At 44.3% G+C, this 24517-nt stretch overlaps 2 protein-coding genes across 2 annotated transcripts in view; one reads left to right on the forward strand and one right to left on the reverse strand.

The window, feature by feature from the left end:
- The window catches only part of clk4b (CDC-like kinase 4b), a 67392-nt gene that overhangs the window by 30940 nt on the left and 11935 nt on the right, over positions 1-24517 (reverse strand). The window lies entirely within an intron of this gene.
- On the forward strand, positions 1257-23494 carry LOC139538014 (rho GTPase-activating protein 24-like). The gene is made up of 8 exons (XM_071339937.1): positions 1257-1290; positions 8789-8905; positions 19378-19585; positions 19746-19878; positions 20047-20120; positions 20386-20507; positions 20779-21853; positions 22065-23494. The coding sequence occupies exons 1-8, from the start codon at positions 1257-1259 to the stop codon at positions 22300-22302; spliced, it is 2001 nt and encodes a 666-aa protein (XP_071196038.1). The 3' UTR covers positions 22303-23494.

The raw sequence follows: 24517 nt of genomic DNA on the forward strand, positions 1-24517 counted from the left end.
GCATAACGTCATCTGCCGAAGCTCCTTATATAGGGGACAGTCTCTCCCGATCAATAATGGTACCTTCAGCTGGGGCACTTTCCCTGCCCTGACTGTACACCTTCCTTTTGGAGTGAGAATCGGCAGATTCACAGTGGGGTAATAGTGGGTGTCTCCATGGATACAGGATACGGCTACTTTGTCTGGTAGCAGTGTTGCGGAGGTCACCAGCCGCTCCTCTACTAACGTAACCATACTTCCCGAGTCGAGAATGGCTACCACATCTTGTCCTTCGACTCGAACTGGAATCTCTGGGGCTGGAGCTATTTCTGCTAACCAACAGTGTTGATCCTGCCCCCTCAAACCGAGATGTGTGGGGGTGGGCAGTGATGACTCTGTGACCATGGGCTCGTCCTTGCTAGGACATTGTGGGGCATAATGGTTGGGAGACTGACATTTATAACACCGACCCTGCTGTGTGGGGGATGACTTCTCCCACCTCCGGAGGGGGTTTGGACGTTTCGGTGGCGGACGCGCCGGGGTGAGTCGTGGTACGGGATTGGAAGAATCCTTCCGTTCCTCCTTGTCACTTTTTAACAACTCCCCTGTAGACCGATATGTTTCCACCGCCTGTGCTATGTCGTCGGCTGACAACGGGTTGGCTTGCCCCACAACCCTTTTTAAGTCACTGGGTAATTCCCTCAATATCTTGTCCACTACAAGAGTCTCTATCACCTGTCCTACTCCCTTTTCAGGTTCTAGCCACTGTTTCGTCAGTCGTATTAATGCAAAAATCTGGGAACGGACGGGTTTGTCAGCTGTGTAGGTCCATTGATGGAACTTTACGGCCCTATCTCTGGCAGTCAGCTGGTACCGGGATAGGATCTCGGTTTTTAGTCGCCCATAGTCTGCAGCTTCGCGGGCATCCAGGTCAAAATAGGCTTCCTGAGCCACCCCGGTCAAAAGAGGGGCTAATGCGCTCGCCCATTCTGTGGGCGGCCACTCTTCCAAGGTGGCCGTCCTTTCGAAGGTCATGAGGAATGCCTCAATATCATCCTCCTTGGAGAGACGAGGTAAGATGGCGTGAGCAGCCGCTCTTGGCTTAACTCTAGGTTCTTCTCGCCGGCTCAGCTGTTGTTGCAGGAGTTCTATGGTTGTATGCTGTGCCGTGATCAATTGTTGTAGTAGGGCGTTATCCATCGTACTTGAATGGTTCCTCCTGGTCTACTGGAAGAATCTTGAATTACTCACTTATCCTTGTGTCACTCGTCCACCTAATGCCCACATTCTCCACCAATGTGAGCGGACCAAGTAATTGGGCGTCACTCTAAAGCGGGAAGGTGGAACAAACGAGTCAGGAGTAGGTTTTCTTGATTGAACAAAGTTCTATATTGAGGACATTTGGTCAACACAAACACTCCAACAGAATCAATGAAACTCTCCAAAGGAAAAAACATATATCTTCTTCTCCAGAGCAAAACAGGAACACAATACGATTGTCTTTAAACTACCACAAAAAGTCACGACATTGTCACCGTCTTAATGGTTCTTCCTAGATAGCTCCTCTGTCTCGGTGGCCATCTTCCAGAGATAGTTCCTCTGTCTCGGTGGCCATCTTCCAGAGATAGTTCCCCTTTCTTGCTGGTTCCATACTCTCTCTTATAGGGGAAGGAGAATATCTTATTAGTAGTGTCAGCTGTGCTTAATTGCCTCTGGTTCACTTGTCTCCCATGCCTTGTTGGGCTACCATCCGTGAGCCCAGCCTGCCCTCTGGTGGTCCTTCCACATAAATTATGAAAATCAATGAGCTGCTCTTCCCTTGTTGAACCTGAGAAGTGGTTATTAAAGATAAGGAATGGCCATCTGATTCTATCCGGGCTGTTTTCCAGCTAACACTCTAGCAGAGAGGACACAATGACCGGGAGGAGCTAGAATCACATGTTCTGCACTATTACAGAAAAATGGCATGTTTAATTGTCTGGAATTAATCCCAACAACTCGCAGACGGCAAGCATAAATCACATGTAGAGGAAAACCATTCTTCTGAGACTGAGATCATTGAACATTACAACAGCATTCCCAATTGCTATTTCCAAGAAAGCCCCCTTCCTTTGTGTACATAAGGATCCTACACTGTTTTTCCCAGTGCCCACACTCTTCAAAGATGAACAAGATTTCAAAGAGAGGGGGAGGGATTGTGAAATGCATGGAATGAAAAACAGTATTAATCTGTATTGGCATTTAGGGATTTGTCATGTTTGACTGGTGCTGTGGTATGACGGTACGACTATGAGAGGATCTCAGTCTGTGAGCCCGTGGAAACGGGCAGAGAGGACAGACACTACATATACCAGCTCATGCACTGTATGAGCAATGGAGAGATGAAAATACCTGACCTGTACTATCAGAATTACTGTAATTGTAACTAGGCCGCTCAGTAACATTCAATGTGCTTGTGTTTTAGGTTATTGTCCTGCTGAAAGGAGAATTTGTCTCCCAGTGTCTATTGGAAAGCAGACTGAACCAGGTTTTCCTCTATGTTTTTTCCAGTGCTTAGCTCTATTACTTTTTTTTTTATCCCCAAAAACTCCCTAGTCTTTGCCGATGACAAGGATACCTATAACATGATGCAGCCACCACCATGCTTGAAAATATGAAGAGTGGTAATCAGTGATGTGTTGGATTTGCCCCAAGCATAACGCTTTCTATTCAGGACATTTTTAGCAGTTTTACTTTAGTGTCTTATTGAGCATGTTTTAGAATATTTTTTATTATGTACAGTCTTCCTTCTTTTTTTCTATCATTTAGGTTAATATTTTGGTGTAACTACAATATTGTTGGTCCTTCCTCAGTTTTCTCCTATTACAGCCATTAAACTCTGTAACTGTTTTAAAGTCATGGTGAAATCCCTGAGTGGTTTCCTTCCTCTCCGCCAACTGAGTTAGGAAGGACGCCTGTGTCTTTGTAGTGACTGGGTGTATTGATACACCATCAAAAGTGTAATTAATAACTTCACCATGCTCAAAGGAATATTCTGTGTGGTTTTTTTCTACACATCTACCAGTAGGTGTTCTTCATTCGCAAGGCATTGGAAAAAATCCCTGGCCTTTGTGGTTGAATCTGTGTCTGAAATTCACTGTGTGACTGAGGGACAGATAAATGTATGTGAGGGTTACAAAGATCTAGGTAGTCATTCATTCAAAAATCATGTCCATGCTGACTTGTTAAGCACAATTTTAATCCGGAACTTATTTCTGCTTGGCATAACGAAGGGGGTGAATACTTATTGAATCAATACATTTCAGCTTTCCATTTTTAATTAATTTACAAAATTGTCTAAAAACATAATTTTTTTAATTGTGTGTTGACTAGTGACACAAAAATCGCAATTTAATCCATTTTAAATTCAAAATGTGGCCAAGGGGTATGAATACTTTCTCTACATTTATGTACAGTATGTAAAAGTAAACTACCCACTGGACACAAACTGGCCACAAACCATTTGTCAACGTAATTTGTCAGCTCAATGTGACGTGAAATCTACATGGGAAAAACATTGGATTTGGAAAAAGTAATTAATGTAAACTGTTGTTTTAAGGGTGAAATTTCAACCACCTGATTATGTCATCATGGAAACCAAATTTCAACATTGACAAACTTTTGTATCTTTAAAACAACGTCAGATCTTCAACGTTATATCCACTGTGATATTTTAAGGCTCCCGAGTGGCGCAGTGGTCTAAGGCACTGCATCTCAGTGCTCGAGGCGTCACTACAGACCCTGGTTTGATCCCGGGCTCTATCACAACCGGTCGTGATCGGGAGTCGCATAGTGTGGTGCACAATTGGCCAAGCATTGTCCAGGTTAGGGGAGGATTTGCCCTGGGTAGGCTGACATTGTACAATAAGAATGTGTTCTTAACTGACTTGCTTAGATAATAATAAAAATGAGAAAAAAATATAATAGGCTGGGAAGCACATCCTACTGGAGAATTTATCTACAATACATGACCAAAAGTATGTGGACTGCTGGTCGTTGAACATTTCATTCCAAAGTCATGGGCATTAATATGGAGTTGGTCCCCCCTTTGCTGCTATAACAGCCTTCACTCTTCTGGGAAGGCTTTCCACTCGATGTTGGAACATTGAAGCAGGGACTTGCTTCCATTCAGCCACAAGAGCATGAGTGATGTTGGGTGATTAGGCCTGGCTTGCAGTCGGCGTTCCAATTCATCCCAAAGGTGTTCAATGGAGTTGACATCAGGGTTCTGCGTAGGCCATTCAAGTTCTTCCACACCGATCTTGACAAACCATTTTTGTATGGACTTCGCATTGTGCACGGGGGCATTGATTGCTGAATCAGGAAAGGGCCTTCCCTAACTGTTGCCACAAAGTTGGAAGCACAGAATTGCCTACAATATCATTGTATGGTGTAGGGTAAAGGTGTCCCTTCACTGGAACTAAGGGGCCTAGCCCAAACCATGAAAAACAGCTCCATTATTTCCTTCTCCACCAAACTTGACAGAATAATCAGAATTGGGCAGCCTCATTGTTTCTATATAGATTACTAGAGAAAATAAATTGATGAAAATAAAAGCAGTTATTTTAATTTTGTTTACTTCAGGGGTTCCAAACCAAAGTCATGCAGACATTCCAAATGAAGATGAGGTGGGGTGGGGCTGTGGCATACCTAAATAATATTAAGATGACGCCGGAGAGGATGAGTGCCGTTTCATGGTCTCTTAACCAACTATGCTATTTTGTTAGTTTCTTCGCATTTTTTTCGCTAATTTTGTACATAATTTTGCTGCCACCATCTCTTATGACTGAAAAGAGATTCTGGAAATCAGAACAGCGATTACTCACCTTGAACTGGATGAAGAATTTCTCTTTAATGATTGGGACGAGAGGGATTATTGGCCAACGTACAATCGCTGGATAATAAATTGGACGAACTAAAAGCACATATATCCTACCAACGGGACATTAAAAACTGTAATCTTATGTTTCAACGAGTCGTGGCTGAACAACGACATTAATAATATACAGCTGGCGGGTTATACACTCTATCGGCAGGATAGAACAGCAGCCTCTGGTAAGACAAGGGGTGGCGGTCTATGTATATTTGTAAACAACAGCTGGTGCAGAATATCTACCTCTACCTCAGGTAGAGTATCTAATGAAAAGCTGTAGACCACACTATCTACCTAGAGCGTTTTCATATGTAATTTTTTGTAGCTGTCTACATACCACCACTAAGACCGCACTCAATGAGCTGTATACCACCATAAGCAAACAGGAAAATGCTCATCCAGAGGCGGCGCACCTAGTAGCAGGGGACTATAATGCAGAGAAACGTAAATCCGTTTTACCATATTTCTACCAGCATGTTAAATGTGCAACCAGAGGTGAAAAAAACTCTAGACCACCTTTACTCCACACACAGAGACGCGTACAAAGCTCTCCCTTGCCCTCGATTTGGCAAATCTGACCAAAATTCTAAAGCAGGATAAACAAGTGACTCGGTCAATAAATAAGTGGTCAGATGAAGCAGATGCTAAGCTACAGGACTGTTTTGCTAGCACAGACTGGAATATGTTCTGGGATTCTACCGATGGCATTGAGGAGTACACCACATCAGTCACTAGCTTCATCAATAAGTCCATTGATGACGTCGTCCCCACAGTGACTGTACGTACATACACCAACCAGAAGACCCGTGGTCCCGTGTGGCTCAGTTGGTAGAGCATGGCGCTTGCAACGCCAGGGTTGTGGGTTCATTCCCCACGGGGGGACCAGGATGAATATGTATGAACTTTCCAATTTGTAAGTCGCTCTGGATAAGAGCGTCTGCTAAATGACTTAAATGTAAGACATGGATTACCGGCAGCATCCGCACTGAGCTAAAAGGTAGATCTGCCACTTTCAAGGAGCGGGACTCTAACCCGGAAGCTTATCGGAAATCCCGCTTTGCACTCCGACGAACCATCAAACAGTCAAAGGGTCAATACAGGACTAAGATTGAATTGTACTACACCGGCTCCGACGCTCGTCGGATGTGGCAGGGCTTGCAAATTATTACAGACCTACAAAGGGAAGCACATCTGAGAACTGCCCAGTGACACGAGCCTACCAGACAAGCTAAATTACTTCTATGCTAACTTCGAGGCAAGTAACACTGAAACATGCATGAATGAGAGCATCAGCTGTTTTGGATGACTGTGTGATCACGCTCTCCGCAGCCGATGCGAGTAAGACCTTTAAACAGGTCAACAAGGCTGCAGAGCCAGAAGGATTACCAGGACGTCTACTCCGAGTATGCACTGACCAACTGGCAAGTGTCTTCACTGACATTTTTAACCTCTCCCTGTCTGAATCTGTAATACCAACATGTTTCAAGCCGACCACCATAGTCCCTGTGCCCAAGAACACTAAGGTAACCTGCCTAAATGACTACTGTCCTGTAGCACTCACGTCTGTAGCCATGAAATGCTTTGAAAGGCTAGTCATGGCTCACATCAACACCATTATCCCAGAAACCCTAGACCCACTCCAATTTGCAAACTGCCCCAACAGATTCACAGATGATGCAATCTCTATTGCACTCCACACTGCCCTTTCACACCTGGACAAAAGGAACACCTATGTGAGAATGCTATTCATTGACTACAGCTCAGCGATCAACAACATAGTGCCCTCAAAGCTCATTACTGAGCTAAGGACCCTGGGACTAAACACCTCCCTCTGCAACTGGATCCTGGACTTCCTGACAAGCCGCACCCAGGTGGTAAGGGTAGGTAACAACACATCCGCCCCGCTGATCCTCAACACGGGGGCCCCTCAGGGGTGCGTGCTTAGTCCCCTCCTGTACTCCCTGTTCACTCATGACTGCACGGCCAGGCACAACTCCAACACCATCATTAAGTTTGCCGATGACACAACAGTGGTAGGCGAATCACCAACAACAACGACACAGCATGTAGGGAGGAGGTCAGAGACCTGGCCATGTGGTGCCAGGACAACAACCTCTCCCTCAACGTGATCAAGACTAAGGAGATTCTCATTAACGGGGCTGTAGTGGAGCAGGTTGAGAGTTTCAAGTTTCTTGGTTTCCACATCACCAACAAACTTACATGGTCCATGCACACCAAGACAGTTATGAAGAGGGCACGACAAAACTTATTCCCCCTCAGGAGTCTGAAAAGATTTGGCATGGGTCCTCAGGTCCTCAAAAGGATCTACAGCTGCACCATCGAGAGCATCCTGACTGGTTGCATTACTGCCTGGTATGGCAACGGCTCGGGCCTCCGACCGCAAGGCACTACCAAGGGTAGTGCGAACGGCCCGGTACATCACTGGGGCCAAGCTTCCTGCCATCCAGGACCTCAATACCAGGCAGTGTCAGAGGAAGGCCCTAAAAATGGTCAAAGACTCCAGCCACCCTAGTCATAGACTGTTCTCTCTGCTACCACATGGCAAGCAGTACCTGAGCGCCAAGTCTAGGTCCAAGAGGCTTCTAAACAGCTTCTAACCCCAAGCCATAATACTACTGAACAGCTAATCAAATGGCTACCCAGACTATTTGCATTGACACCACCCCTCTTTTACGCTGCTGCTACTCTGTTATTATCTATGCAAAAGTCACCTTAATAACTCTACCCACATGTATATATTACCTCAATTACCTCGACTAACTTTTTTGCAGGTATTTTTTTTTAAACTGCATTGTTGGTTAAGGTAATGTAAGTAAGCATTTCACTGCAAGGTCTACAGCTGTTGTATTCAGCATATGTGACAAATAATATTTGATTTGATTATTTGATCTGATACAAGGAAATCAGAGAAGACTAAACGCCCAATCAATCCCAATTAGACTGAGAGTGGACATGGTTTGGGCTATTTACTGCGGCAATAGCACAACAACATGTCATCTGTAATGACAGATCCATTTGTCCATCCATAGGGTAATTGTGGTCTTGTCAATAAACAAAGCCTCTCTGCTGTTTGTGGCTCCTTGTCTACGACAAGAATCAGGTAGAGCTCATCAGTGGCCTCCCTGCTGAACAAAAAAAATGTATAGACCAGCATAGGCTGATGTTTTTATATATGTTTTATTATGAAGCATATTATAGTTTTATAGCTATACAACTATACTGAATTATTATATATAGTAGGTTCGCCGTGTTTTTGCTGGTGACCAGTCTTCTTTGTGTTTTGGACACTGGTCACCAGCAAAACCAGCATCAAAGTGCTTGATTATTTAAGACAGGAAATATATACCATAAGGACTTACTTTGAGGGCCTAGTTTTTCTCTAATACAATGGCCACATCAGGCCTGCAAGCCACATTATGCTGGCTTGAAAAGTTATGTTTAATTCCTACTGGAATCCAGCCCGAGTGTAGATATCCAACAATTGGAACTTTTATTCACCCACAATCAGTACTCAGAATGCCTACTAGGGTTAGAAAGATGAATACATTAAACTACCTAAACTATTTAAATCGGAACAACTATTTCAGTAACAGGTACATTAGGTCCAACTAACAGATTGGATTAGCATAAGCTGATCAGCAGCCTACCAGTATAAGCATGTCACCAACATACTAGCATGAGCTGGTCACCAGCATCACCAGCTTTACCAGCTGGTTGGCCAGCCTAACTAGATAGACCATGCTGGTCAGACCAGCATGGACCAGCTTGACATTTTGGCAGATTTTTTTCAGTAGGGCTGCAGTCACGCGTCTTTGTTATCTGTCTGTGACTCTTTCTCACCCTCTCTTCATCCATCCATCCCCCGCTCCATCACAGGCGGGAACAGAGACGTGCTGGTCAGCCCTGGCTCATACTTCTTCCTCTCCAACAGCTGTGGTCAGGGAGAGGAGTGGCTCAAGACCCTCAACAAGGGTGTCTGGATACCCTTTACAGGTAGCATCACTATTACATACATATACACTACTAAACACTCATTACCACACTCAAATGCATACACTTGGCGCTCTCACTGTCTTGAACAAACAATCAAATCAGTCAAGCCGTATAATTTGTTTTAGTTCCTCCAGTCTGTACAGGGCTTAGCCCAACCCTGTGTGTGCATACCTCAGCCTCAGCTCCCCTCTGCCTCCTTGGTGGGCACAGCTGTGTGTCTGCCTTGGCTGGGTGCCTGCTGGGCTTAACACAATACCCAGTTTGCACATAACATTCTGAGAACCATATGTGAGGGGAAGGGGGATACTTAGTCAGTTGCACAACTGAATGCAATCAACCAAAATGTGTCTTCCGCATTTAACCCAACCACTCTGAACCAGAAACGTGAGGGGGACTGCCTTAATCGACATCATCAGCACCCGGGGAGCAGTTGCTGTTAGGGGTTAACTGCCTTGCTCAAGGGTAGAACTGCAGATTTTTCCAATTTGCCAGCTCAGGGATTCGAACCAGTGATCTTTCAGTTACTAGCCCAACACTCTTAACCGCTAGGCTACCTGCATCCCAACACAATCTGGCTGGGGGCAGTATTGAGTAGCTTGGATGAATAAGGTGCCCAGGGGTGCCCAGAGTAATCTGCCTACTACTCAGTCCCAGAAGCTAAGATATGCATATTATTAGTATATTTGGATAGGAAACACTCTGATTTTTCTAAAACGGTTTGAATGATGTATGTGAGTATAACAGTACTCATATGGCAGGCAAAAACCTGAGAAAGAATCCAACCCGGAAGTGGGAAATCTGAGGTTTGTAGTTTTTCAACTCATTCCCTATTGAAGATACAGTGGGATATTGGTCATATTGCACTTCCTAAGGCTTCCACGCGATGTCAACAGTCTTTAGAACCTTGTTTGATGCTTCTACTGTGAAGTGGGGGTGAATGAGAGGGGAATGAGTCAGAGGTCTGCCAGAGAGCCACGAGCTGGACACGCTCGTTCACGTGAGAGCGAGCTCTGTTCCATTGCATTTCTACAGACAAAGGAATTCTCCGGTTGGAACATTATTGAAGATTTATGTTAAAAACATCCTAAAGATTGATTCTATACTTCATTTGACATGTTTCTACGACCTGTAATATAACCTTTGGGATTTTTCGTCCGTACTTTCCGCTGGACTTGCACGTGAGTTTGGATTTGTTTACCAAATGGACTAACAAAAGGAGGTATTTGGACTTAAATGATTAACTTTATTAAACAAATCAAACATTTATTGTGGAACTGGGATTCCTGGGAGTGCATTCTGATGAAGATCATCAAAGGTAAGTGAATATTTATAATGCTATTTCTGACTTCTGTTGACTACACAACATGGCGGATATCTGTTTGGCTTGTTTTGGTCTCTGAGCGCCGTACTCAGATTATAGCATGGTTTGCTTTTTCGGTAAAGCTTTTTTGAAATCTGACACAGCGGTTGCATTAAGGAGAAGTTTATCTAAAGTTCCATGTATAACACTTGTATTTTCATCAACATTTATGATGAGTATTTCTGTAAATTGATGTGGCTCTCTGCAAAATCACTGCATGTTTTTAGAACTACTGAACATAACGTGCCAATGTATACTGAGATTTTTTATATAAATATGAACTTTATCGAACAAATCATACATGTATTGTGTACCATGAAGTCCTATGAGTGTCATCTGATGAAGATCATCAAAGGTTAGTGATTAATTCTATCTCTATTTCTGCTTTTTGTGACTCCTCTCTTTGGTTGGAAAAATGGCTGTGTTTTTCTGTGAATAGGCACTCACCTAACATAATCGTTTGTGGTGCTTTCGCCGTAAAGCCTATTTGAAATCAGACACTGTGGTGGGATTAACAAGAAGTGCATCTTTAAAATGGTGTAAAATACTTGTATGTTTGAGGAATTTTAATTATGAGATTTCTGTTGTTTGAATTTGGCGCCCTGCACTTTCACTGGCTGTTGTCATATCGATCCTGTTAGTGGGATCTCAGCCATAAGAAGTTTTAAAGCATGGTGAGAGCGTGGTTGTCCTATGGTTATTTTGCATACAACCTTCCCACAACTTTATGGGAATGGTGCAGGACGAGTGGCGACCCGCCAGAGCCCCACCTGTTTTGAGCCCCACATTTTTAGCAAAAAATGTTGGCATGTTATTTTGGCATTAATAGGTGTCACATATCAGTTTGCAAACAATGTAAAAAATAAATGAATAAATAATTGACTTAATAAAGCCGCATACCAGTGTCCAAAACACAGAGAAGGCTGGTCAGCCTAGCTCAGTGCTTTCTGTGTTGGTGGGGCAGCCAGCGCAAAATATGGAGCATATGGGTTGGTAATGTTCTCTAATTGTCAACATCATACTTTCAAAATCTTAGCTAGCAGTCATCATCATGAATCAGGTTGACAATCTACTGGCAAATACTTTTTAATCCTTGTCATATGAAGAGAAATAACATAGAGAAATTATAGATAAAACGTATCGGTTCTCATTGGCCATTGGACATAAACATTACACAACAAGTTGGAAATCGCAAATTCAAGAATGAGTGGTTTGGGAGGAATCAGTGGCTAACTGCAAGCATTACTAAGGCAATCACTAGCCTGCTATTCAGTGGAGTGGGTGTGTGGTCCCGAGTCTGGGTTTAAGGTTCTCTTTTCCAAGCTTAAAATGATAAACATTCAACTTTTGCCATACTGTCAATCCAGCAGGATTTCTGCCACGCTCAAAACAACTTTTAACTCAGAACTGGGAAATCTGACTTCAGTGAGTTCAAGACAACTGGGAACTCAGGAAAACACTATTTTAAAATTTGTATTTATTTATTGAATATCTGAAACATACAATATACTTGCAGTGAAGACGCTCAACAACTACATCGTACCAGTCATCCAACAGATTCCCATTCAGAGCGAGACACAGAAGACACAGAAGACATCCAGGGTCAATGCCCTGCTCAAGGGCACGTTGACAAATCTACCACCAGGCTAAAAAACATGAACCTGAACCCTCCAAGATCCCCCCACAGTTCCCCAATAGCTGTCCCTCAACCATTTGCGACCCCTCCCACAGTCCCCCCCCAGAAGAAAAAAATAAAATAAAATAAATTCCAATGGTTCATTGGATCAGTCTAAAACTTTGCGCACACTGCTGCCATCTAGTGGTCAAAATCGAAATTGCGCCTAACCTGGAATAATACATTGTGATCAGTTGCATTTCAAAGATGATGATTTTTTTTTAAATAAAAATATGCATGATTTTTTCTTTGTATTATTTTATACCAGATCTAATGTGTTATATTCTCTTACATTAATTTAACATTTCCACAGACTTCAAAGTGTTTCCTTTCAAATAGTATCAAGAATATGCATATCCTTGCTTCAGGTCCTGAGCTACAGGGAGTTAGATTTGGGTATGTCATTTTTGGCGAAAATTTTTAAAAAGGGTCCAATTCCTTAAGAGGGCAAGTCAGCCATATCAGCTGTGTTTTTTTAAAGTCCGAAAATGGGGCTGAATTAACTGTTTTGCTGCCAGACAAGGCTCCGCTGATAGCCAGGTGTAGCAGTGTTAAGGTGTTGGGACTGCTGTTGGGACAGCTTTATGTAGGCCCTAACAGTCTGTGGGCACCATTTGTCACCGTTATAGTGCAATTAATGTATTGTTTAGTGTTGTGTTGTGTAGTGGCTTTGCTGGCAAGCATCCCTTTGGGGGGGTTTGCCCTACCAATATTTACACTACCATTCAAAAGTTTGGGGTCACTTAGAAATGTCCATTTTTTTTGGTCCATTAAAATAACATCGAATTGATCAGAAATACAGTCTAGATGTTGCTAATGTCAACGTCAGCAGTGAAGAGGCAACTCCGGGATGCTGGCCTTCTAGGCAAAGTTCCTCTGTCCAGTGTCTGTGTTCTTTTGCCCATCTTAATCTTTTCTTTTTTATTGGCCAGTCTGAGATATGGCTTTTTTCTTTGCAACTCTGCCTGGAAGGCCAGCATCCCGAAGTTGCCTCTTCACTGTTAACGTTGAGACTCGTGTTTTGCGGGTACAATTTAATGAAACTGTCAGTTGAGGACTTGTGAGGCGTCTGTTTCTCAAACTAGACACTCTAATGTACTTGTCCGCTTGCTCAGTTGTGCACCGGGGCCTCCCACTCCTCTTTCTATTCTGGTTAGAGCCAGTTTGCGCTGTTCTGTGAAGGAAGTAGTACACAGAGTTGTACGAGATCTTCAGTTTCTTGGCAATTTCTCGCATGGAAAAGCCTTCCTTTCTCAGAACAAGAATAAACTGACTTTTTCAGAAGAAAGTTATTTGTTTTTAGCCATTTTGAGCCTGCAATCGAACCCACAAATGCTGATGCTCCAGATACTCAACTAGTCTAAAGAAGGCCAGTTTTATTGCTTATTTATTAATCAGAACAACAGTTTTCAGCTGTGCTAACAAAATTGCAAAAGGGTTTTCTAATGATCAATTAGCCTTTTAAAATGATAAACTTGGATTAGCTAACACAATGTGCCATTGGAACACAAGAGTGATGGTTGCTGATAATTGGCCTCTGTACGCCTACGTACTGTAGATATTCCATTAAAAACCATCAGTTTCCAGCTACAATAGTCATTTACAACATTAACAATGTATACACTGTATTTCTGATACATTTTATGTTATTTTAATGGATGAAAAATTAGCTTTTCTTTTAAAAACAAGGACATTTCTAAGTGATCCAAAACCTTTGAACGGTAGTATACATGCCAAAATCGCCACTGTGCAGGACATTGTCAGCACATTTAAGGAACTTGACAAAAAACATGATTTTCTTGGTATTTCATTACCTTAACAGAACATTTCCTAAAACTTCAAACATGGCTACATTTAATATACATTTTGATGTTCTATGAATTGGGAACGTTCTCAAATAGTTCAGAGAACGTTAAGAAACAACGTTCTTCTGTGGGAATTTTTGTACTTCAGCTTTATGTTTCCTACAGGGTTCCTCATTGTTCTGTGTAAAGTCATGTTCTCAAATTGTTCCAAGGACGTTAAGAAACAGTGTTCTTTTATGGGCATTTCAGTACTTCAGCATAGCGTTTCCTACAGGTTTCCTTATGGTTCTATTTAAAGTCATGTTCTCAAATCACAGGAGGTTGGTGGTACCTTAATTGGGGAGGACATGCACATGGTAATGGCAGGAGTGGAATAAGTGGAAAGGTGTCAACAACATCAAACACATGGTTTCCATGTGTTTGATGCCATTCCATTTGCTCCGTTCCTGACATTATTATGAGCTGTCCTCCCCTCACCAGCCTCCACTGTCTCAAAATGTTCTGCGAACGTTAAGAAAACTTTCCATAAAAACCGAAAGAAAACTTTAGTAACATTCAGAGACTGTTATAAGGATGTTATTTAAAAACATATAAGTTCCGTTCTCAGCATCAACAAAACTCTCTCCGAGTGTGTTCAGGCGTGTTGTCCGTGCCCACTAATTGACACACCTGATCTTAATAAGTGCTTGTTTCCTTTGAAATGGGGTCTATTTGAATAAAGTAAAATGAACAGATTTGTATGCATAAAAAAAGCATGGCACGCTAGCTCCATTCTGGTGGCGCAGTGGACTAATTCCATGGATAGAGAACAGAAGATTATTGGTTTAAATGTGCCTTTCATTGATGTCTATTTTTTATTTTATTTAATAAAACATTTCAACAGTAACCCTCCAAAAAGTCATTCAGAAACCTTTTTAATTTCCATATGTACTAGGAAGCTAAGTATTTGTGTCTTGAGCTTCAAAAATGTGACTGATCAAAGTGCCTCAGGCTTTGAAATGTAAAGAATTGTACTGATTGAAAGTAAGAGGGTGCCGTGGTCAAGGCTACGACGGCGCCAGTGCAATGTGTGGAGCTTACGCTTTGTCCAAAAGCACATATCAGGCCGAGAGCATAATACTTCTTAAGTAGGCCTAGTTTTTTCAGAGTTTTAGTTTCAAACAACGATCTCTCTGCAGCCGCGACAGTTAGAGGGATTGTTAAAACACCTTGAATTTCATAGCAACATCAGCGAAACTGGGCAGAAGGGAGTGGGGGTTCAAATACAGCATTGATCTTTAATTGAATCTCTCGCATTCTCCTTAATTGCAAGCATTAACATGTTACAGAAAGATATTAACTGTATAGGAATGCCTGGGACAGGTCGTCTGGATACTGGACAGCTGAAAAATTGTCAGATGCAAACAGATTATAATTGTTTTGTGGACAACAGTTCTTGAGGTCTCAAACAAAAAAAGCGGTTAGCGAATTTGTTCATACTGGTGAACCACTGTTTGAGTTGTGTGGTTGCAATATCAACAGTCCCTTATCTCTGGTATATCTTGGCATGTATCATTTAAGATTAAGTTTAAATATTGTGCAGTGCAATGGACATGTAATGCACAATGTATCAGGAAAGACTGTCTGGGTTGTCAATACTCGGTATAGAAAACAGTGGACCTACAGGCCGTGGTGAAAACATTTGCAGACAAAAATGCAACACGCGGAGTTGCTTACTGTAGCTACCATAGGCCTCTTCCATCGCATATTGAAGTTTAGATTTTTATTCGTCACATGAAAACTTAAGTGAAAAAGTACATTTTGTGTGCGCTATGTCATCATGCACTGATTTTTATCTGCAAAAAGTCAATTTGGTTGAAAAAAATCACATATTGGATGGAAACCTACTTTTTTCAAAGAGAAATAAATACAAAAATAGACACACAGAGAGAAGCAGTGAGGACTTCAGAAGACCACGGGAGTATCTCAAATTGGATTTAATTTAATTTAATTTGATTTAATTTACCTTGTCCTTGATTGCAGCCTATTTGTGTAGGGCAAGCTATTAGCCAGACAAAACCGATGAGATCAAGAATCGTGGCAAAATTTATCGTCAAGCCTATTCTTTTTTTCATAATTATTAGGCTATTTGATGTGTAATTGTTTTGAAAAAGTATATAAATAGCAGCTAAATACTGTATATAGCTATAGATAGTAGGTTAAACTGCATAATGAAACAATCCATAGTAAGCTAGTGTTTTGAAGGTGGACTGACAATTATTTAAGTGATAATGCCAGAGAAGTCGGTGTTTGGAGGATATTTTGGCATGGGTGTTGTCAGACCCGAGACAAAGTCGAGGGCCGGCTAACCTTGCCAATATATCCTCCAAACATTGGCTTCGAGGGCATTATCACTTTTATACAATGGGTTACTAACTTATTCAAATAATGATTGACATATTTAAAAAATATATATGTTATTTTGATGAATTCATTCATACTATTTCATCCTTCCATAAGATATAGTCCCGACACAAATATAGGGTTGCTACCCAAGCCAGCTGGTCATTCGTTCTATCGGTTTGGTTGCCAGAGATGTGACCCAGTCGTTCAGTCTTTTTGTTCTGTATTTATGGATGAACAACCAATGTGAAACCAAAAACATACGTTCCCACAACTTCCAAAGAACCAAATGTGCTAGCTGGGTAGTTACCCAAAGAGTAGGTCATTCAGAACCAGCAATCCCTAATTGGCAAGCCTGGTAAACTCAATGGCAGCATTGGGTTTACCAGCATAGCAAACTAGCATATGCAACAACTCTGCAAAATGTGTCCTACCCGGTTGTAAAACAGCAACGAACATAACACGATAGCACCCCTTCTGTGGGCAGAGGGTTCTTGAAATTGAACATCCAATAAACACTTAGCTGTTTCTGCTAATACAAAATTCTCCAGACCTCAAAAGGAGGCGTGACAACAACGTGATTTTGAGGTATGGATACGCAAGACTATCCAGAGAGGGGCCAGCTCCCCTTCAAGCCACATCAGCCTCAAAGTACAGGGTGGACACTGGGTGGGTCCACCTAGAGGTCTGAAATCAGAGCACAGAAGCACAGAGGGTGTACCCACGCGCAAGCACACACGCACACACAGATTGAGCTGAGATAGCCCATGAGATGTACAGGCCTTGTGCTGACTTCCCTTATGTGAGGAAATATTGATCCTTACGCACAGACCTGAGACAGGCATTGGAAGAATGACTTACATAACCATCCTTTAACATTTCCATCAAAGAACGACAACATCAGGCCATAACAGAGGAAATTCACTGGGTCAAAAAACTCCCTGTTGTGCTCATAAAGACCTAAATGTCCTTAGATTACTGTTGTGCCTATCACAGGAATCTCACCCCGGAGCCTGGTCAATGCACAGCAACACATTTCACAAGAGAGATTAACATTCCCAATGAATTCCCCGCACCACTCCGGAGCAGTTAGTCCTTACTTCACTGAGCCTATTGCCTCTCTCCGACACGTCCTTCAGGAGAGAGATTTTCACAGATTAGAGGCCATCATGGCTCACTGAGGCCGTACATCCACCTCTTTAACGTCCAGCTAATGTCCAGCAAGAGAGTCAGAGAGCCAGACTCAGCTGGGGCTGGGGCTTATCAGTGGCCAGTTTAGCCCCATATAGTCTTGGACCACAAGGGGTGGTTCATAATAGCTCAGTGGAAAATTACTCTATTAGGGGCTGGCTGCCTGTAGGCAGAGTAGTATGCTAGGACAGAGGGGAGTGGGGGTACAAAAAGGGTTCAAACTCATTTATTCTTTTGTCAACCTGTGACACTGTTCTCCCTTGTTAATGATTCCCGGCCAGGGAGAGATAGGAGATACAGAGGGTGCCGGTGCCACCTTGGCCATGCTCCAGTGAGTATGGTGGGGAATAGTTTGATACAGGAGGGAGGTGGGGTAGAGACTAGAGGGGTGGAGTAGACAGGGGCTGGGGAGGGGACTGAGCCAGGCTAAATAAAAGAGAAAGAGTCCAAGACAAAACACTGTGTACTTGTTCTTGTGGTGGGACCGTGGGGATCTTTGAAGGAACCCTAAGGACTACGACCTGAGGAAACAAACATAATCTAATTGGTGAAAAAGAGAGCATCTCAGGGGGGGGGGACTGAGAGTGTATTGGACAGGGAGGGATGACACTGGCTGAGTGAAAACAATGGCACATTCCTGAAGCATGAGGAGGATTGGATAGGACAAGGAGGGAGAGACACGTGCCGCAAGGACATAGCTTGCTAAGTGGTGCTAACCAAGCACAATTACTGCTGGACAACGTTGGAACACTAACTTAATCTCTTCTGGGTGGGGAGGGAATAATATACTCCCTGTGGTTGTCACAGTCGTCACTTCTACAATAACATGGACACCTTCTTCTAGGAGAGCTGGTTGACTCTTTTGTTAACACAATCCAGGTTGAGAGTGGTTCCTCTGGATGTTCACTGCTCACCAGATTGAGTTCAGTTAAGCATCGTGGAAGGACTTGTGCCCAGGGAACCAAGGCTGAGGTGAGCGTGAGAGGAGCTACTGTACAACTGCCTCCTCGATACTCTTCATCTGCATTCAGCAACAACGTGTGGAGGAACTTTTGAAGTGGAAGTGAAAAGGACCAGTTTAATCAGTTGAACATTTAGTGTTGCCGGACTCTCCTATCTCCTGTTAAATCATTATCTTAGGAATCTAAAGAGGGGAACTTAGCCGCCAAAAATAAAGATGGGATTTTACTTTCCAAAGTTCAACATCCGGTAATACATTTTGATATGGCTCATGTTCCCATGGTTGTGCTATTCATTGGGATGGTTGCTCCATTGCATGCCTGAGTGATTGTGAGTTTGTGATATGTCATGTATGTCACAATGCTTCTTCTTGTAGGATGACATTCTTTCCACTGGAATGCTAATTCATCTGATTAGGTCACATAGTTGAGCTCAAGGACCATTGTTGGGCATCGACAAGGAATGTCTCTGCCTCCTCATTTCTTGAGTCATCAGAGCAGGGAGCCTTATCTGTTTACCTGAACAAAGAAAAAGGAGGAGGGAAGAGGAGGAGGGAGGGGGAGAAGAAACAGAACACAAAGTAGCAGACGGGAGAGAGTTTCCAAAAAACAGAGAGGTAGATAGGGGTGGGCCGCTTGGGAAAGAACGCAGTGGTCTCAGCAGCACTGAGAAATTTGAGTCCGCTCATAATCCCCCATCAAACAGCCGGACTGGCCGGAGAGGAGAGAGGGGAAGAAAAGAGGTGAAAAGAGAGAGAGATTTGGACGGGGAGAAAATAAGTGTGAAGAGAACAGAGAAGATGCCGGAGAACAAGACGACAGTGTGCAGGACCAGCAGCTACCTGTCCCACCCTGCTTACAGGAAGATCAAGCGGGTGCTGAGCTTCAGGAGGCGTGAGTATCTCAGGCCCACAGAGACACACAGACACACAGACAGAGCTGTAGTGTGAGGCAGGCTGCGTAAATAGGTGGTTTGGAGCATGGAGGGTTCGAGTCCACTTGTCTGAAGAAGGGAAGCTCCCTGAACCATCAAACTCACACTCTATCATCCTCGGCTTATTCATTTAGCCTGGGTGATCTTACATTCTCTCCACCCCCAGGCGTGTTTGGCCAGCGGTTGGAGGAGACGGTTCTGTATGAGCGGCGTTACGGCGTCCATATGGCACCTCTGGTGGTGGAGCAGTGTGTGGACTTCATCCGGGAGCGGGGTCTTCTGGAGGTGGGGCTGTTCCGCCAGCCAGGCCAGGCCACGCTGGTCAAAGAGTTGCAGGACGCCTTCGATGCTGGGGAGAAGCCCTCCTTTGACAGGTAAGAGCTCTCCAGTCAACACAAACAGAAACACCACAGTTGAAAATGAAATTAGACCTATTGTCCAGCTATATCTGTATGTACCGTTATGCGTGCCCCCATACGGTGGTAGAGATGTGCTGTATTTTAAGTGTGTGTGTGTGTGTATTTGACATCCTAGCAGTACAGACGTGCACACCGTGGCGTCGCTCCTGAAGCTGTATCTGCGGGAGCTGCCAGAGCCACTGGTGCCCTTCTCCAGATACCAGGACTTCCTGGTGTGTGGCAAGAACATCTCCTCTGAGAGGAAGCAGGTAAGTCTCCATCCAGTCGCATCGTGCACGCCATCCTGAGATACATCTGATGAACAGAGAGAGACATAACACAACCACCATCCTCTGATCTAAAAGTTCTAAGGAGAAATGTAATTGATCAAGTCCAGAGATGGTCCTTACAACAATATCTTGCCCGGTGTCCCCAAGGGTTTGACAGAACTACAGCATCTTCTTCATGAACTTCCAGTGGCTAACTTTAACCTGCTAAATTACATCTGCCAGTAAGTCTACAATTGACCTGTCATTCGTTAGCAATTATCTCACATCAAGATAACATCAAATCTGCATACAACATACCTCCCTTTCAATGCACTTTAAATGCAATACAAATATACTTGTTTGAATCACTAGACGTGTCGCTTACAACATACAGTACAACATACATTAACATCTGTTCAACCAGGACACATTTCTGTATGTTATGTAGCAGCTGTGACAAAATCGACCCTGCCCAAGTCACATACGGATAAATCACTGCCAATACAGGTTTTTGAACAAAGTCCAGTCCTATTCCAGCAGCAACAAGATGAGCACCCAGAACCTGGCTACTGTTTTCGGGCCTAACATCCTACGACCCAAAGCTGAAGATCCAGAGAGCATCATTGGAGGTGCGTGTGGGCATGTGCGAGTGTTGTTCAGAAAAAAGGACATGAATCAGAGATAGCCTACAGATATAGAGCCAGACAGAGACAGATATAGACCGATAAAGATAGGGGCTGTGTCTGTCTGTCAGTCTGTGTCTGCCCGGGTGGCCTTGAGACAGTGTTTATATCAACACAGTGTTGCGTACGCGCTGAGTGCCATGTGATGCTGTTTGTACGTTGTTGGTACTGTGTGTGTCCGGCTGTGACTCAGTGTGTCCGTCCTTCTGTTCCCCAGGGGCAGCCGTGGTGCAGCAGCTCATGTCTGAGCTGATCAGGGAGCACCAGTGCCTTTTCTCCAGGGAGGGGGGAAACGTAGACGCCCCCGGTTCCTCACGACCAGATTCTTACCCCTGTCATAGAGACCCATTCGACGGGGCGCACACCCAGCCCACTGCCCAGGCCCAGTCGCATGACTCCAGGCTGGGCATAACAGCCGAACACCTCCTACAACAACAGCTAGCCCACCATCCTTCCCCTTGCTCCCGCCAGCTCTCCCTGCCTCTGATTGCTGAGAGGAGAGTGTCAGCCCAAAGCCTGTGTGAAATCAGTTTAGCCCCACGCCTGTTCAACACAGACCACCAGCAGCCAGCTGAGGGGTTCTCTCCAGTGATCCCTGCTGTTGGGTCTCTATACCACAGATACACCCCGTCCCAGTCAGAGTCCCAGCCCCCTGAGACAGCATACAGCCCCCACCTTCACTCTCACCCTGCCTCCGCACTCACAGCCTCTGCTTCCACTGTGACAATACAGGCTGACCCAGACCACAGCAGCATGCTGCCCAGTGGCTGGACAGGCCCAGAGGGTCCCAGCTGGGCTGCAAAGCAGGGGACTACTGGCACCAGTGGAAGCAGTGAGGCTCAGGACAGCACTCTGTCTGTCTATGACAACTTGGACACACTCCAGCGCATTGATGAGGTGGCTGCTGATGGTGGTGTGGGCAGCACTGCTGGTCCAGTGGAGGTGCAGGTGGATGCGGGCACGGCAAGCGTGGCAGACACCAGCAGCTCATGGTCCTTCTGTGAGATTCTGCCCCTGGACGATAGTGGGAGTGGTGTGGTCAGAGCTAGCCTAGGACGGAGGTCCACCAGGTTCCACTCCTTCAGGACTGACCCAGGAGAGGACCTCCATTCTAACTCCCTAGCCTCCTCCTCTGTCCCTACTGATGCCCCCCTGAGCACAGGCAGCTCGGAGGTCTTCCTGCCCTCTGACCCCCACGGCGCCCCGGCCTCCCAGGCCATGTACTGTCTCCTGGCTGGCCTCAGACAAGAGATGGCCAGGCAGAGGGCTGAGTTCGAGGCCAAGATCCAGAGGTAATGGAACTGTGAATAAATCACACCAATGCATCAGCAGTCCTTTTCAAATGTCCATATATATTCTATATACAGTCTTCAACATGTGTCAGGTTACACTAACATGATGTGATGTTGCATGTTACATTCTGGATCACAGTCCTGTAGTACCACCAGAGTGAAAGCTGTGTGTGTATAACTCCTTGTCCCCCTTTTCTCCTTGCTCTCCCAGGTTTGAGCTGCGTAACGAGGCCCTCCATGGGGAGGTCGTGGGACTGCGGGCCAGCCTGGCGCAGCAGCGCCGCTGGTACAGTGTGGCCGAAATCAAGATCCGCAATGTGGAGCGTGCCCGGGCCGACGCCGACCGCCGCAACGCCACGCTGCAGATGGAGATGGAGCAGTTCTTCGACACCTTCGGCGAGCTGAGAGCTGAGGCCAGCAAGAGCGAGCGCATCGTACAAAGCTTCTGATGGCCAGTCAAGATGAGAGAATGGTGACACTATCAGAGCACTACAAGAGCAGCATCAGGACCATGCAATCACCCGTGATCTGAATGGAATATAGTGAACTGTCTGTTGCCATGATAAATCCATATTGGATTTGTCTCATAATGATCCATTCTTGAGGATGGTTCTAAGAAAGTTTTGAGATGGAACCAGCTGGGATGGACAACTCTGCTTGGATGTCTTGGACATAATGTAGTTCAAACAGACACATTGACAACCAGAACAGAATGAGATGGAGATGACGGAGAGTAACACAAGCTATTGAACTCACTAAATGTTTCTATGACTGAATTGAGCCCTATAATATACAGAATTAAAGCTTGGAGATTGACACTTACTGGATCTATAATGGAATGGATTGGCTGAGAGCTGGGGGTTGGGATAACAGACAGCCCCAGACGCAATCAGTCCATCCTGAGCCACATAGGAAAAGTACTGAAAGAGATGTTGAACACAGTGATCATCTAGAAAGTAACAGAACAAGCCAATGGAGCAGGGATATTCAAATGTTACCCTACGAGGTCCGGACTACTGCTGGTTTTATGTTCTACCTTAAAATGAATTGCACCCACCTGGTGTCGCAGGTCAAAATCAAATCCTGAATAGAGGGAAATAATGAGAAAAACCCCCAGTAAAACTGGCTTCGAGGTACAGATTTGAATTTGAGGGCCATAGAAAAGAAATGTGTGTAAATGCAGAGAGGATGTACTATTCCCAATCTTTGACAAAATCCCACATCCATTTAGGCACCGTGTAAAAGCTGATCTTAAATATAATCTTTTGTAATGCTTCCAAGCATTTGGGTAACGTTCTGAGTTTGTCTAATAGTCTAATAGTCCCCACTGCTATAATTATGAATGATGATATAATTTGGGACCCATCTGAACACTTTTCCACCTTGTTATGACAGAACAGGCTGAGTAACACCTTTCAACAGATGTCTTAAAAATACAAGACATCAAACCAAATTGTATTTGTCAAATGCTTCTTAAACAACAGGTATAGACTAACAGTGAAATGCTCACTGATGGGTCCTTTTCCAACAATGTAGAGATAAAGATAAAGATACATTTTTTTAAACAGAAACAGTGACACAAGGGGAAAAAAACACAGTGAATAGGGAATAACAATAACAAATAAAAGTAACATGGCTATATACAGGGAGTACCAGTACTGAGTCGATTTGCAGGGAGGGGTACGAGGTCATTTAGGTAGCTATGCACATATAGGTAGGGGTAAAGTGACTAGGTACCATTATAGATAAGACAGTAGAAGCAGCGTATGTGGTGAGTGTGTGTTTCTACATGTGGATGGCGTCGGTGTGCATGTGTGTGGGTGCTATGCGTGTTCGTGGCCGTATGTAGTGTGTGTGTGTGTTGGGATGTCAGTGTAAGTATGTGTAAGTCAGTAGAGGCTGGTGGTAGGAGCTATAGGAGGATGGGCTCATTGTAATGACTGGAATGGAAGAAATGGAACGGAGTCAAACATTAGGCTTCCATATGTTTGATGTGTTTGATACAGTTCCATTGATTCCATTCCAGCCAGTACCATGAACCCGTCCTCCTATAGCTCCTCCCACCAGCCTCCACTGGTGTAAATAGAGTCCAGTGTGTGCTCGCATAGAGTCAGTGCAAGAGAGTTAGTGCAAAAAGGGTCAACGCACTTAGTCCCGGTAGCCATTTGATTAGCTAGTTAGCTATCTTTTTTAGCAGTCTTCTGGCTTGGGGGTAGAAGCTGTCCAGGGTCCTGTTGGTTACTGTCTTGGTGTACTGGTACCGCTTGACGCTTGTCCACCATTGTTCTTGTAGCCAAGAAAGCAAAGGTAACTTGACTAAATGACTATTGCCCCACGGCACTCACTTCTGTCATCATGAAGTGCTTTGAGAGTTAAGGATCATATCACCTCCACCTTACCCGACACGCTAGCCCCCCTACAATTTGCATACTGCCACAACAGATCCACAGATGACACAATCGCTATCGCACTGTCCTATCCCATCTGGACAAGATGAATACCTATGTAAAAATTTTGTCTATCAACTACAGCTCAGCCTTCAACACCATAGTATCCTCCAAACACATCAATAAGCCCTGTGCAACTGGGTCCTGGACTTCTTGATGGGCCGTCCCCAGGTGGTGAAGGTAGGCAACAACACCTCCACTATGCTGATCCTCAACA

The sequence above is a fragment of the Salvelinus alpinus genome, chromosome 13 (genome assembly GCF_045679555.1).
Source record: "Salvelinus alpinus chromosome 13, SLU_Salpinus.1, whole genome shotgun sequence".
Lineage (NCBI taxonomy): Eukaryota > Metazoa > Chordata > Actinopteri > Salmoniformes > Salmonidae > Salvelinus > Salvelinus alpinus.